The sequence below is a fragment of the Nymphalis io genome, chromosome 3 (genome assembly GCF_905147045.1).
Source record: "Nymphalis io chromosome 3, ilAglIoxx1.1, whole genome shotgun sequence".
Lineage (NCBI taxonomy): Eukaryota > Metazoa > Arthropoda > Insecta > Lepidoptera > Nymphalidae > Nymphalis > Nymphalis io.
Genome location: NC_065890.1, coordinates 9343317 through 9357503, shown reverse-complemented (window position 1 = coordinate 9357503; position 14187 = coordinate 9343317). Strand labels below are relative to the sequence as shown.

Genomic DNA, 14187 nt, shown 5'->3' with positions numbered 1-14187 from the left:
TTTGCCTCATCTTAAAGTCATCAAAGAGATTAAATAAAATTGAGCAATTTCACTTTATAACGAGGAGCTTGTGATAAAATTAAAGTTTAACCAACATGAAACGAAACTATACATATATAAAAATATAAAAATCCAAATGTTGCTCGTTGTATTTTGATAATGGTATGTCATAACATTTTCACTACCATATCATAGTATTTTAAAGGATTTTGAATAATAGGCACTATATCAGTAATTAAGTTAATTTAATTTTGTAACTATTTGTATAAAACATAATCTTCCGCGTACATAGTCGAGGGTTTTTCTTCATGATTCTCGATCATTACACGAATTTAATGCAAACATCATTATAATTTCCATAATTGCAAGAAACAATGCAAGTTTCATTGGAGCCGGGAGTGTATAAACAGAAGTGTACCATTAATTACCCTCCCGGTTCAATGTGTACCTTAGTTGAAGATGTCTCTTAAATAGATGCATCGCTTCGACATTGAAATATTCTCTCGTGGCAATCCGTCAAGCTCGCAGAATTGATTGCTGATTAAACAGCTAAATTACCGCTTTTATCTACGAGAGAAATGGTTCAAAGTGGATAGATGAGCCACCATTGTAGACGTAACTTAATTTACATTTTGTAAATAGTCTACGGTGATTTCCATAAATTTCACTTGATTGCACGAGTCGTAAGTTTAAACTAAAGGTCTTGATAAACTCATACGGGTTTATATTTACGTTACATATATGTTATGTTAAATATATGTTAGTTAAGATATATTATCTGTTAATACTTGTGGGTTTTAAGTTAAAAGAAATTATTTAAAACGAATGCGCTCCTTTGGCGCGTCCTACCCACTTTATACAAAAAATAATCTGAAGTCAGTTTACGAACTAATAAATTATAGTTTATAACGTAATTTAATAATCTGAGATAACTATAGCTCGTAGAGTTCGCCGATTTAATTCTTTAATCAGCTGTTTGATATAAGATAAAAATGGACTGTATTTAGTACAGGTAATGACACGGAAAAACGTCGTGAACGTCTCAACCGTAATGGATGGTTTACTTTTATTTTCAGGGCGTGGGCGTGAGATGGCACGCGCGGGCATGCTGCAAAGGGGAGGAAAAAATGGAGCTGAGTAAGTGGCCGATCCTCTACATAAATATCAAATAATCGCATGCCCGGCAATATATTATTGTTACCTTTCATTGCTTTGAGTAACTTAGATAAACAGCTCCATTCACGCACGAAGAAGCTAGTTTGAAATTAATAAATAAAAATGTGAATTTGTTATATAAAGAATTAATAGAAATATGGTAAATGTTCAAACTAGTTATCAAATATACATTCTTTATTCAATAATATATTATATATAACTTATTAGTAAAACTATTTTTATAGTTATTGATAATTAAAAATGATTAAATAGATTTAAAACGAGACAATCGAATAAATTAATTGTCCAATATGAACAAAAAATATGAATAGATATTTAAACTTAAAAATTAATTAAAAATGTAAACAACTTAGACATTTCCAAAGGTGAAATAGGCTTAAATTAGAGGCGAGATGAAGTGGAGACGAAACAGCTTTTATCATAAAGTACTTGAAAGAAGCGAAGGGCGGGCGCCAGAACACTCGTCGCAAAGGGGCAGGTGTAGGCCCGATAGAGCTATTACTTATTTTAATATACTTAATGTTATTTTGGGGCAGCTGTTTTTTATCATTTTTTTTTGTACATTAGTCTTTTATGAATCTAGACAAATTTCATTTCTGATGAATTTAAAAAAAAAAACATTGAGGTTATAAAAAATTACTATAATTCTATACTAAAGCCGAGATGGCCCAGTGGCTTAAACACGAAGGTTGCGGGTACGAAACCGACTAAGCACCACTGCATTTTCATGTGTTTAATTCGTGTTTATAATAATTCATCTCGTGCTCAACAGTGAAGGAAACATCGTGAGGAAACCTGGAGATCTGCTACGTGTGTATCCACCATTCTCTATTTGACCAGGACGGTGGACTAAGATCCCAACATGCTATGACTTTACTCTTAATTTTTTTACGAAGATAAACACTTTAACACACTGAAAATGTATTATGTAAATGTTGAATTTAAAACAAATATTAGTTTCTAGAATATTCAAATTGAACGTAACAAGTTCACCTAGCTTGTTTCTAGTTACGAGTAAATTGGTTTATTGGAAGAGAGAATGTGCAAGAGAAAGTTCTTTATTTCATCAACAGTTCTCTGAGTGATATCCGCGAGTGAACCCATAAAGCGATAAGGTATTCGTCTTGTCGTTTTACACCAAACTTCCCAGACACGTCCCGAGTGAATTCTCCCTGTTTCCAGGTTCGGTTACATACAATTCATTAGGGACTTACTGACTACCATAACATAACACCGTTTATATATTGTTAAACTTATCTTACAAATATATATTGCATCAATCAAGTCATTCATTAAATTAGTTATAACAATATAAAAGATTTATATCGTTGAATATTTATTTGCTACGAAAACAGCGTTTCCGGAACGACTCTGAACTCGCGAACTCGACAATACGTTGTTCTATCTAATATTAAAGGCTATCTCGAAGTTGGACCTCGCTTGGTTAAGTCACTTATTTCTGGTTCGATGCAACTTTATCAATGTCGGGAGTGCTCATACCGTTAGTGTCCAGCGCGCCTCCCCGACCTCTCGCTCCTACGATTTCTCACCTCTCGTATTACTCCCGCCTAGACTAACTTTAAATTGTCAGCTGCAACTTTGCTTGCCACTTAAATGAGCTTTATTTGTTCGGGCCGACTTTAACTTTTATTTCTATAATACTTCTTGTCTTTGATATCGAGGTATTTTTCGAAAGGGAAAAAAATTGCTAAAACGTAATTCGCTTCTCTGAAACGAGCTAGATAGTTTGAATTATCATGGGACGCTGTCGTATTTTAATAACAAATGAGGAGGCGAGAATAAGTCTGTTGTTCTGGCAATACTGACGTCTTGTGAGGGGATCGACTACACTAGATACGTGTATAAATACATATATGGAAATAGTCTGTAGGGAGGATGATATTTGATTTTATCTACGCGAGTGAACAGTCACGTATGCTATTGTGTACCTTATGCAATATTAGGTACTGATTCACATCAATATAGAATAAAATCATAAAAATGTTATACATGTAAAAGAAATATGTCTGTTACGTTTTCATAACTGAGCCGCATAACTGGTTCGTATTTCTACCAATAAATCCATGGGAATCCATTGAAAAAACCTAAGTATAAGCAACTAAAAGTTTTAACTTCTCGTTAATGAAATCAGTAGTAAAAATAGTTTATTATGAGAGTTGCAACGATTATTCGGTTACTATTCGGCATATTCGGCTGAATACGAACACTTAAACACAAAAGTAACTAATGAAAAAAACCCAGTAAATTATAAATTTAACTCTTAATATTGCTGAACATACATTTCTAGATCAAGAAAGAATAATTTTTCTTTATGTATCTAAAAGATCACACATAAGTAGTCACATTTGATAATATTTTTTAATATTTATGTTTAAATTTCTAAAAACAAATTATCTTAAATTACTATTATTACTAGTCAAACAAGCATTTAAATTTAAGCTAAACAGCTGAATTTGATAAATGTTTGCATAAAAAATATTAATATAAAATTTCAATATTTTTTCAAACATTCTCGTCTAATTTTTTTTCGATTACAAATAGATTATAAATGTTAAACTACATAAAAGTTTTGGATTGTGCTTAGGAAAAATAAATGTTACCAATAGTTTCAGAGGAAGAAATATACGTTCAGTTAACTTAATTATAGCTAGGTAAAGTAATGTCATCCGTTACTAATTCCACGAATTCTGCTGAATGTCATGGAGCTTATGGTATTATGAATCTGAATCTTCGGACTTACTTTGAATAATTAAATACCTCGATTTCAAGACATTTATCCCAACATTTGCTATTTTAATCAGACAACATTAATTATATGCGTAACATTAAAATGGTTTTTATTAACATAATCAATAGCTTCTGTGTTGCCGCATTGTTTTGAATATTTTGGTTTTTAATATTGAGTTTCATCTTAAAAAAAAAGAACATGACAAATACTTATTAAGGTTTTAGAAGTTAGGTCAGTGTCCCATAAAAGTTTTCCCGGCCATTGCCCATGAACCCATTACCGTACCAACAAAGCCATGGCACCTTTATATTACCATACCATTAAAGCCATGGGACGTTAAAAACATAAACATTTATAAGAGATACTGAACAACTGATCCATGAACTTTGCGTATATTGGGAGAGTATATATTTTTTTATATTTATTTGATCAATACGAATAATTAAACAAGATTAAAACAATATCCAAATAAATGAGTAAAGTAACATGATTTTAAGTAAAATTTGTAAATTTACATTTTAGTGCTCATGCACATAAGTTATATGCAAACTATGTTACATAAAAATAAACTTCAATTTATTATTAATTTAATTCATAATAATATAAACTTAACTTTTGAAATTAAAAATAATAAAAAATGTTAATGGTTTCCTTTAGCTTTCATAAAAAATTTGACGCCAGAGAAAATGTTATGCTTTAGAATATTTTTTATTTTATCTCAAGCCAGTCGGATGCACGCAGCGGCATACCGGCATAATTATGCATATACAGTATTTACACCCATTAACATCAGCCGCTAGCTTAGTTACATCTAAATGCGAGCTTAATGTGTAGACTTCTCCTAATTTTACCTGTGCTCTAAATACATTTAGAATCATATAAGATTACGAAAGCTTACGTAAATAATACACTAAACTATATTGTTTTATAAATACGGTAGGGAATCGGCAAGGAATTATTCCTTTCACCACAATCCATCTGATTTATTTTAATGAAATAGACGGACAACATTTATTCTATTAATATATTACATTTAACGCTTGCAGGGAATAAGTATGTTAGTTATACTGGACCATTACAACTCTGATCGGCCTCATCGGTCGCCGAATCTGACTACTCCAGCCTTATTCATTTGTAGGGAAACCTGAAGATGAAGGGAAACCCCTGAATTTTAGAAAATATTCGTATATAAATTAATAAAACACCGAATAAAATATTGCACAATTAAATGAAAAATATCTTCATATGTGTCTGCATTCGCGAGGCTAACAGAGAACCGATATTAATCAGTTATTATGTTTCATATATAATTCGTAATATATATATAACAAACAATTTATCAACATTACACACATTCTCTTTAATTTATAAAAAATCATTTAATATTTCCTGCGGACACCCGTTTCATTTTCCTAGAATAAGAATGTATTGAATGAAGTCATGAACATATTAACTAGGTAAATATTTACAAAAACTACAATTCGTTTCAGAGTACCACAAAAACGTTCGTGTGTGATGTTCGTAATTTCACGATAAATGTTAATAATGCTCGCAACGGGCTCGTTTGAACAATTTGCTTAGGACTCAATATTGTGTTGGTCGAACCTAACAGAATTAATCACGGATGAGACTAACTTATATAGGAAGGGAATTACTAAGAAAAAAACCCGCCGAGTTTCTTTTGCCAGTTCTACTCAGGTATTTGTTGTCGAACCGTTGATAGTTTCTTATTTGACAATTAATGAACGAGTAAGTCTGATGCTTCTATCTTGTATGAAGAATTTGATTTGATTTGGTTTACTTTTATACCGTAAAAGTATACCATCAACAACATAATAAGCTGTTAGAATTTATGAAAACATTTTGACGTTTTTTGCGGCTTTATCTGACGTACGTTTATCTGCCGAAAGCACCCAGGGAATGTAAAACGTGAATATTAACCGAAGATCGAAGGTTCAAACTGCTTACTTGCTTAACTCGTGTTTATAATTCATTACGTGCTCGACGGTAAAAAAAATCTTCATATGGTAACTAACATGTGTTTGCGGAAATTCTGGCGATTATACTACAAACCCGGAGCGGCGCAGCGTGATGGCTTTAATTTTAAATAAAAAAAAGAGACAAAAATGACTAGGTTCAACAAACTTTAGTATTTTTTATGTCACTTGATCCGCCCATAAACATTGGTACTAAGCAATATCAACCATCCTTTACAGTGGCAATGCACCATTAACATTGGGAACTAAAATATTACGTCCCTTATACCTATAATTACACCGTCCCACTCACCCTTCAAACCGAAACAAAACAATACTAAGTATTGCTGTTTAGCGGTAGATCTAACAGAACCTACACAGACTGGTTTGTGCAAGCCCAACCACCAAGTAAAAGTATATAATATATCTAAAAAGTATTTGCGTTATAAGACCTTCATTGAATTAAATTTTACTCAAACATCATTTATTCATAGTCGATCGGTACCCAATAGAATTCGTCTCCAAGGAACCGATGGTCTCAGAGGGATAAAGTGAATAATTTCAATTTCAAGCGAAGTCTTATAATTTTAATATTCATATTTTATCTTCTTACTTGATTCCAGAGATAAATTTTTCGAATATCTACATATAAATTGATCGTAATGTCTTCAGTTCGGGAATCGCGATTTGGGCCTCCTTCAATTTCGTCGATGGCGTGTAGGTAGGTAGTAGGTATTATGGAGTAATTTCCGATGTCTGATGGCAAATTCTGACAGTTATAATTTTATCTGTTTTTTGTATGATTTCTTAAATAAGGATGTTACAAAGTCATTTATTAATTAAACTTTAATTTTCATACACAATTTAATCACCTTTAAAGCTAAACGTAAATTAAAATTTGTATAAAAATGAATGTTGGAGTAACTGTCTAAGAACAATAGATTTAGACACTGTTTGGTCAATTACAATGAAAGATGCCGTATATACTTGATAAAAAAATATATATAATAAAGATGGCATAAAATTACGTATTAAAATTACGTTAAATTAAAAAAAATACGTATTTTTAATCGAGAAGATTTTATACCACCTACTTTGTTGTAATTCGCCACTAGATAGCGCTGCAGCACATCAACTTTAAACCGATTGCTATAATAATTGTAAGATATGTACATAAACACAGTCAAGGCAACGTCTGTTAGGTTTTGCTGGAAAGTATTAATTAAGCAAAAAACATTTCATCTTATTTTATATGGATAAATATAAATTGTAAATAGCTGTATAAAATGAAACGTCCCTAACGTAAGTGGAAATCTGTTTACTGGCAAAAGAAAAGGTTTGATCAATTTGTATAGGATCTCAGATGTAACCCTCTTTACAGAATGTATCTTATTCATTCCTTAAATACAAATTCGGCTTTTTAATCTACAATAGTTTAAATACTCAAACAGAACGCAGCAATATATCAATAGAATATAGGTTAGGAAATCGCTAACTCCATTTTTAAGTGACTTAATATTAACATCTATTGATCTCTCTAAGTAATATCTTAATAATAATATAAATTATTATATATTTTATGTTAATTATTCTTGAGTATATAGACCAAGTTTTGTTTCTTTAGCCTATTCCAATCGAAGAAAGAATAAAGGTAGGTTTGTTTATCACCTTACATTCGCATATTGCATACGATTTGCTTATAGCTCAGCTATATTATGCACTTCGAACACTTCTTGATTAATATATCTTCATTGATAATACAACACAATTTTACTGAATTTCCGATATCCGAACTTCACCGACATTCAAGACGTCATTTTTTCGCAAATCCATGATAAAAATCATAGATATTCAAAATCGTGACCGATGATATTGCTCCAAATCAATGTCAAAGTTGTTTGTTGGTCTGTACTTTTTTGTGGTTAGAAAAGACTGCAAGTATAATTGCTAATACCTAGATATGAAAGTAACACATTATAAATCTTCAATATTCATGCAGCCACGTAAGCAAATACATTTTATATAAAAAATAACGAAATCTCGTATATTGGTAAAAAAGAGGCAACCCTCTAAACCCTCCCTATTCATTTGTAGGGTGTGTTATGATTTAGTATCTGCTTCCTCAATCAGAAAATGTGTTGTAGCAATATATGAATAAAGATAGAACTAACACAATTTTCTTTTACTTTATTAAAAATATTTTTTAATTACATTATAATCTTACACAATAACTACGAGCCGGTTGGCGTGGTTGGTAGATTAGTTGGTAGAAGCCTTTCACGCCGAACTTTGTGGGTTCGATTCTCACCCAGGACAGACTTTTGTGTGCATGAACAAGTCTGTTTGTCCTGAGTCTGGGTGTTATTAACTCTATAACTATGTACTTACAAAATAAAAGTAGTATATGTAGTATATCAGTAAAACATTTTTGCGTCGGAATCTTTCGCTGAAATACGATTCAGCGAAAGATTCCGACGTATCGTTCACGTAACGCAATTCATATTGTTTACCTTTACAAAAAATTGAGTATATATAATCAAAGCAGAGATAATATGTACATTATACATATATAGAATTGTTAATATGTACATTATACATATATAGAATTATCGCAGAGGTATGTAATAAAATATCAAATTAATTTTAAATAGTGCTTCCATTTTAGCAACGTCATTACAAACGATGTGTTTGAACGCTACTTCTATCTATATGGATATTATCGGTTTAAAATAAGCTGAGTCTGGGTTCTTCACCCCTTTACTTGTCAATTTTCATAATGGAACGACGCGAGCTTGACGCTGACCAGCTACCATTATATTACCTGCAGAACCTTTAATACCGCTGACACAAAGGTTAAGTAGCTCTGGGACACAACAAACGATTCGTATATATGCGATTGGAAAGTGAATTACTTTTGTGAATGACATGATTCTATCATCGAAATTCTATGATATTTGTTGCAAGTATTTTTTTTCATAACTACAATATTTTTAATACGAATTAGGCACATTTGAATTTGTTGCCGAGATGGCCCAGTGGTAAGAACGATGATCGTGGGTTCAAACCCGGGCAAGCACCACTGAATTTTCATGTGCTTGCCCGGGTTTATGGTGAAGGAAAACATCGTGAGGAAACCTGCATGTGTCTAATTTCACTGAAATTCTGCCACATGTTTATTCCACTAACCCGCATTGGAGCAGCGTGGTGGAATAAGCTCCAAACCTTCTCCTCAAAAAGAGAACAGGAGGCCTTTAGCCCAGCAGTGGGACATTCACAGGCTGTTACGGATTACGGAATTTGTTGCGAAGCATATTGCCTTAATATATATTTTCGCATTTTTTTTAATATATATGTAAATAGAATGAAATCGTAATAATAATTCGTATTCATAATTTATAGAAATATATATAAATAATTCGAGATTTCGAGCGTATTAATATCCAATACTAATATTATAATACATAGTATTTGATTGAAATAGGGATCTTTCAATTTCTTATATTGTATACTTTCAGTACGTACATACATTAAAATCTATTTTCTACGGATTCTATCTACTGTGATTTATCACGATAGTTTCAAGAACGAATTTTGTCTTAACCATTCAACAATATATATGTAGGATTACACTCAATTTAACTAAAATAATAACTAAATCGTTTCTCAATTCTCCATATATTTTTAATCAGACAGGACATTGCCATTTATATGTACTCGTATTTACATAGATGTAAGTCGCTTAGGTGAAACAGCAAGAAGAATCGAAATCGTATTGAAGATTTATTTTTGTTAATTTTTATGATAACTTGCTGACACAGGAGTACATCATGTATATGTAAAAATATTCGTTATTCAAGTATGCTAATAGAGGTTTCGGAATGAAGATTCTATCGTGGAGAACCGGAAAGAAACTCAGTAGTTACTCTTTTCTACCAATTTATATAGATATGTTTATTAAATATCATTAAATTCTAAATTAATCTAATACTAAATCCATTTTTATCTATATATTCTTTTATCGAGTAATAAGCCTTATTTATTAATGTATTTTAATATGATTTATAAATTGATTAATAGGTGAACGATAAAGCAGCCAGGGAGATTAAAGTTCGTGTTATTGTATGTTGCCTTTGACCGCTTATGGAAGCTGTAACTTTATTTTTCCTGTATACAAAAATATTTTCTTAAAACATTACCGGTTTTTTCCGTTCTTGGAAATGAGGTTATGTAAAATAAAAGGGCTCGGATATATATAAAAAGTTATATATTCTGTATCCAAGGGTATATTTTATATAAAAAAACAATTTCAAAGGTAAGCTTTACTTTAATTTAAAACAACAGGCTAAGAAATAAGGATCGATTGAGAACATTTTTATAACAAGAAAGGTCAACTGACGACGCTGCTTGCGACGAACGAAAGTGAAGCCAACGCCACCCACACCCTCACGCGCCAGACTTAGCCGCAGACATCGGGGAGAGTTCGGGAGAAAATTCTTGCTGAATGTCTATCTACCTAACGTAAAACGTTTTACATCAAAACTTTATCATATAATAACAGCGGAAACGATCGACTTTATATATCTGTTTATTTTTGACTACTAAATTTAGTACATTTTCGAGATTGAATAAAATCAATGAAATACTTTTATAACGTCTATTTTATAAAAATACTGGCGGTAAGTTGCCAAAACCGTATGAGTAAGTATCACCAATGCACCAGATATAATACAATACGCATTTTTGTGTTCCCGTTTCAAGAATAATAACAGATAATTAAGGAAAGCCACTTATTAAATCCCATATTTGGCAGCGTAATGATGGTGTAAAAATTGGTTTATAGTAATTATAGTGTAAATATCTATTGCTAAAGTTAATTTACTATAAAATGGAATTGTTTTTCAAACTATAAGTGATTTAGTAAAATTATTAATATATTATATTATAATACAAGTACCTAGATGTGACCGTTACAAATATAAAAATACACGCTAATAAACCTTATATTTATGAATTTAAAACAATGCTATTTATATTTACACAAAATGAATTACTCAAAATTCAAATAGTACATAATGAAGGTCACTTGCAATATTCTGATTAATTTTCATAATTCGAAAGTAAGATTTATACCAGTGACGATATTGTTTCGTTTTTAACACATGTAACATTTTAACCAAGTTACGCATGTAAAAGTGCCCATAGACTTGTGGAATAATTTAAGCTCCCTCCCTAACGAGCTGACACTCGAGTGAAGCCTTCCCTCTCGTTTATTGCAGCACTCGCAGACTAGATATTGTTAGATTGTAAGCGTATTGTACATGAGACGACATGAAAAAAACTTATTTTCTTCTATCTTATTTATATCAACCATGTGGAATTCTTGGTTTTTTTTAAGATTTAATTAATTTTATTGCTTAACCTGCTTGTAGTAATATGTGTGGATCAAACTTGAAACTGATATTTAAACATAATCTAAGCGATTGAGCTGAAATTTTGCACCCACTTTATAGCAGTTTACAAAAAAACATATAATATTAAATTATATACGTTTTATTACATAGAATTAAATATGTAAGCTTGTTTTGTTATTATTATTTTACTATTATAAGTATGTTTAATAATTAAACAATTATCTTCAGAAATGTGTGTTAACAAAATTTTATGAAATATATTTAAATAAGACCATTTAAATATTTCATTAATTAAATAAGTTTTAATTCGTAATTTGCAGCCTGATAGATATATTGAGATTTTTGAACTATAATAAAATAATTATCAGTTATTGTTAAATACATTGCGCATAGCTCTCAAACCTTTGAATAAATTCATCAGGAATTAGGTTACTCTTTCATTTTCTGCCTTTCAAAAATGAATGTCCATTATCATATTATTATCAGGTTAAAATTGTACTTATAATTGTATTTAATAAAAAAATATTCAAATAAGTAAAACATTCAAATAAGTAAATTTTAAGTTTAAATGGAACGTATATTTTTTTTAACATATTTTGTTGTGCTAAATATGGTAATAACCGTAATCTTTTTCGTTTACCTCTTGCCATAGCATTATGATTGAGAGCGGGCCTCACAATAAAGCCTACGTGAATGTTTCAGTGTCGTCGACCTAACAACGACTGAACTCAACATGAAATGTACCCTAACATTTCTTTGAAAACTTTCATATTAGTCAACTTTTATGTGTCATGAAAAGCCGTGTAACGTTAAATAAAACAGTGTATTTTTCATTTTTTTAAATAGAAATGTGCCATTTTTTTAATTACACAAAGAGTGTTAGTTTTTCAATTTAGCTTAGTTTTACACGATCATGGTAACATTTACGCGAGATGGTAAAAGAAAAAACATCGTTCCACATTCAAATATACATCGTTCTACATTCAAATATACACTATTTGTATTTTTACGAATACAAATGTATGTATGTACGTCTTTTATAACTTCTATGCACTTTTTGTTGGAATTATTTGTAGAGTTTTACTTTAATGTAACCTTTTCCATCAGCAACCTTGAGAGCGAATAAGGGTGTTATAGAATTATCTACGATATTCAACATGCTACCAATATGTTGTTGATAAATTTGAAAAAAAAATTATAAACATATTTTAAACATTAATTGATTCTTATATAAAATACAATCTTAGTAATAAACGTTATAGAACAGCTGAATAGTAAGGCACTGATTTTTCTATTTATTTCACCAAACATTTGACATTTCAAACAAGAATACAAAACATTGTGTAATAATCGTTTATTATTAAGAAGATACGCACGTATAAGGACGTACATGTCACGACACAGACATAAATTAAAGAATAACTTTAAAAAACTTATTCTGTTTAATCTTATTTATATCAACCATATGGAATTCTTATTTTTTAAGCTTTATTATTATTTATTATAATTATTGGTAATGTTATATTTGTGGTTTTTTGTCATAATTATATAACTCTTAAATGATTGTGATAAAATAAGTATTTTTTTTGTCGTGTAGGAAACAGTTTAGTTTTATTTTCATTTTATACTTTTATTATATAACTTATTTATTTTATACTTTTAATTTAAATCGTTGGCGATTTTTTGACAAAAAAATCTCAGTATGTAACAGCCCGGACTGAAGTCCGGAAGGCCGGAAGTTTGCGCTGTTACACTCCCGTACTTTAAAAAGCACTTAAAACCGTTGGTGTTAGACTCGATCGTGTCAAATTGCTATCACCTGATTATAATAGTGAGGGCATAGAGTGTGTACCAGGTGGCTAGTCATTGAGATTGGTCGCTGTGACTAAAATTCAATTCAATTCAATCCGTAAAAAAGATTTCCTACTGAATTTCTTAACGATATATTTCTCGGTTTCTGAACCCACGATAAATAAGAATCAAAAGTTTGTAAGAGCCTACTTGAATAAAGTTTTTTATGATTTGTTATCAACTCTTATTCGACATTATGAACAATTTTTTATAAAGTTAAAAAGTATAAAGAATAAGAAAATAATGTGCTTAATAATAAGTAAATAGAACTTCTATTAGAAAGTTGGCATACCAAATTGCACGCAATTATGGTTTTTTTTTTACTTTTATCACATTTGTACCTTGTTTAGCCAGTTATAAAGTTAATGCTAACGGAACTTCCACGTAGGAATAAATATAGTAAATCTAAAAATATAGTAAAACGATTGCATGAAAAGAAGTCTTTCCATAAATACATTCAACTAATATATGTGTACACAAATATATCCGTAAAGCTCCCACGCTTACGAACGTAAAGATTGTGTATGGCCTTGTTTTAGTCCTGTTACTGTAAACTGTCCACGACAAAAAAAATGCATATTTTATCACAATCATTTAAAAGTTATATAATTATGACAAAAAACAATAAATATTACATTACCAATAATTATAATAAATAACAATCGTATTAATTATGTGTGCTTGAAATAACAAAAATAACTAGCACCATAATTCCATTGAATAAAAAAATGCATTCTGTAGAATTTTTCTTATCAATAATTTTTAGTAACAGTTACACTGGTGTTTTAATATTATATTTGTTATTTTTGGACAAATATTACACAAATAAATGTTAAAAATTAATTGATATAATATCTAAATGTATCAGGTAAATACACATATTACAAAATTGATTTCATAAAAAATGAAACTGTATTCGTAAATAAAAAATGTACACACATAGATATGTACATACCAGAATTGATACAAGACAAATAATGCTCAATCTTTCACAATAACATTTTGAATCTAATTATCGTTGAAT

The 14187-nt window shown here is 30.3% G+C and overlaps 1 protein-coding gene across 3 annotated transcripts in view; it reads left to right on the top strand.

Annotated features, from left to right (window-relative positions):
- LOC126780554 (uncharacterized) overlaps nt 1-14187 on the top strand; it is a 135060-nt gene that overhangs the window by 78451 nt on the left and 42422 nt on the right. Inside the window, exon 4 of one of the 3 annotated variants that reach the window (XM_050505152.1) lies at nt 1077-1137. The exons of the other annotated variants lie outside the window; for them this stretch is intronic. Coding sequence (XP_050361109.1) covers nt 1091-1137 — 47 coding nt within the window. The 5' untranslated portion in view covers nt 1077-1090. The remainder of the gene's footprint in view (nt 1-1076; nt 1138-14187) is intronic. 3 annotated transcript variants of the gene reach the window in all.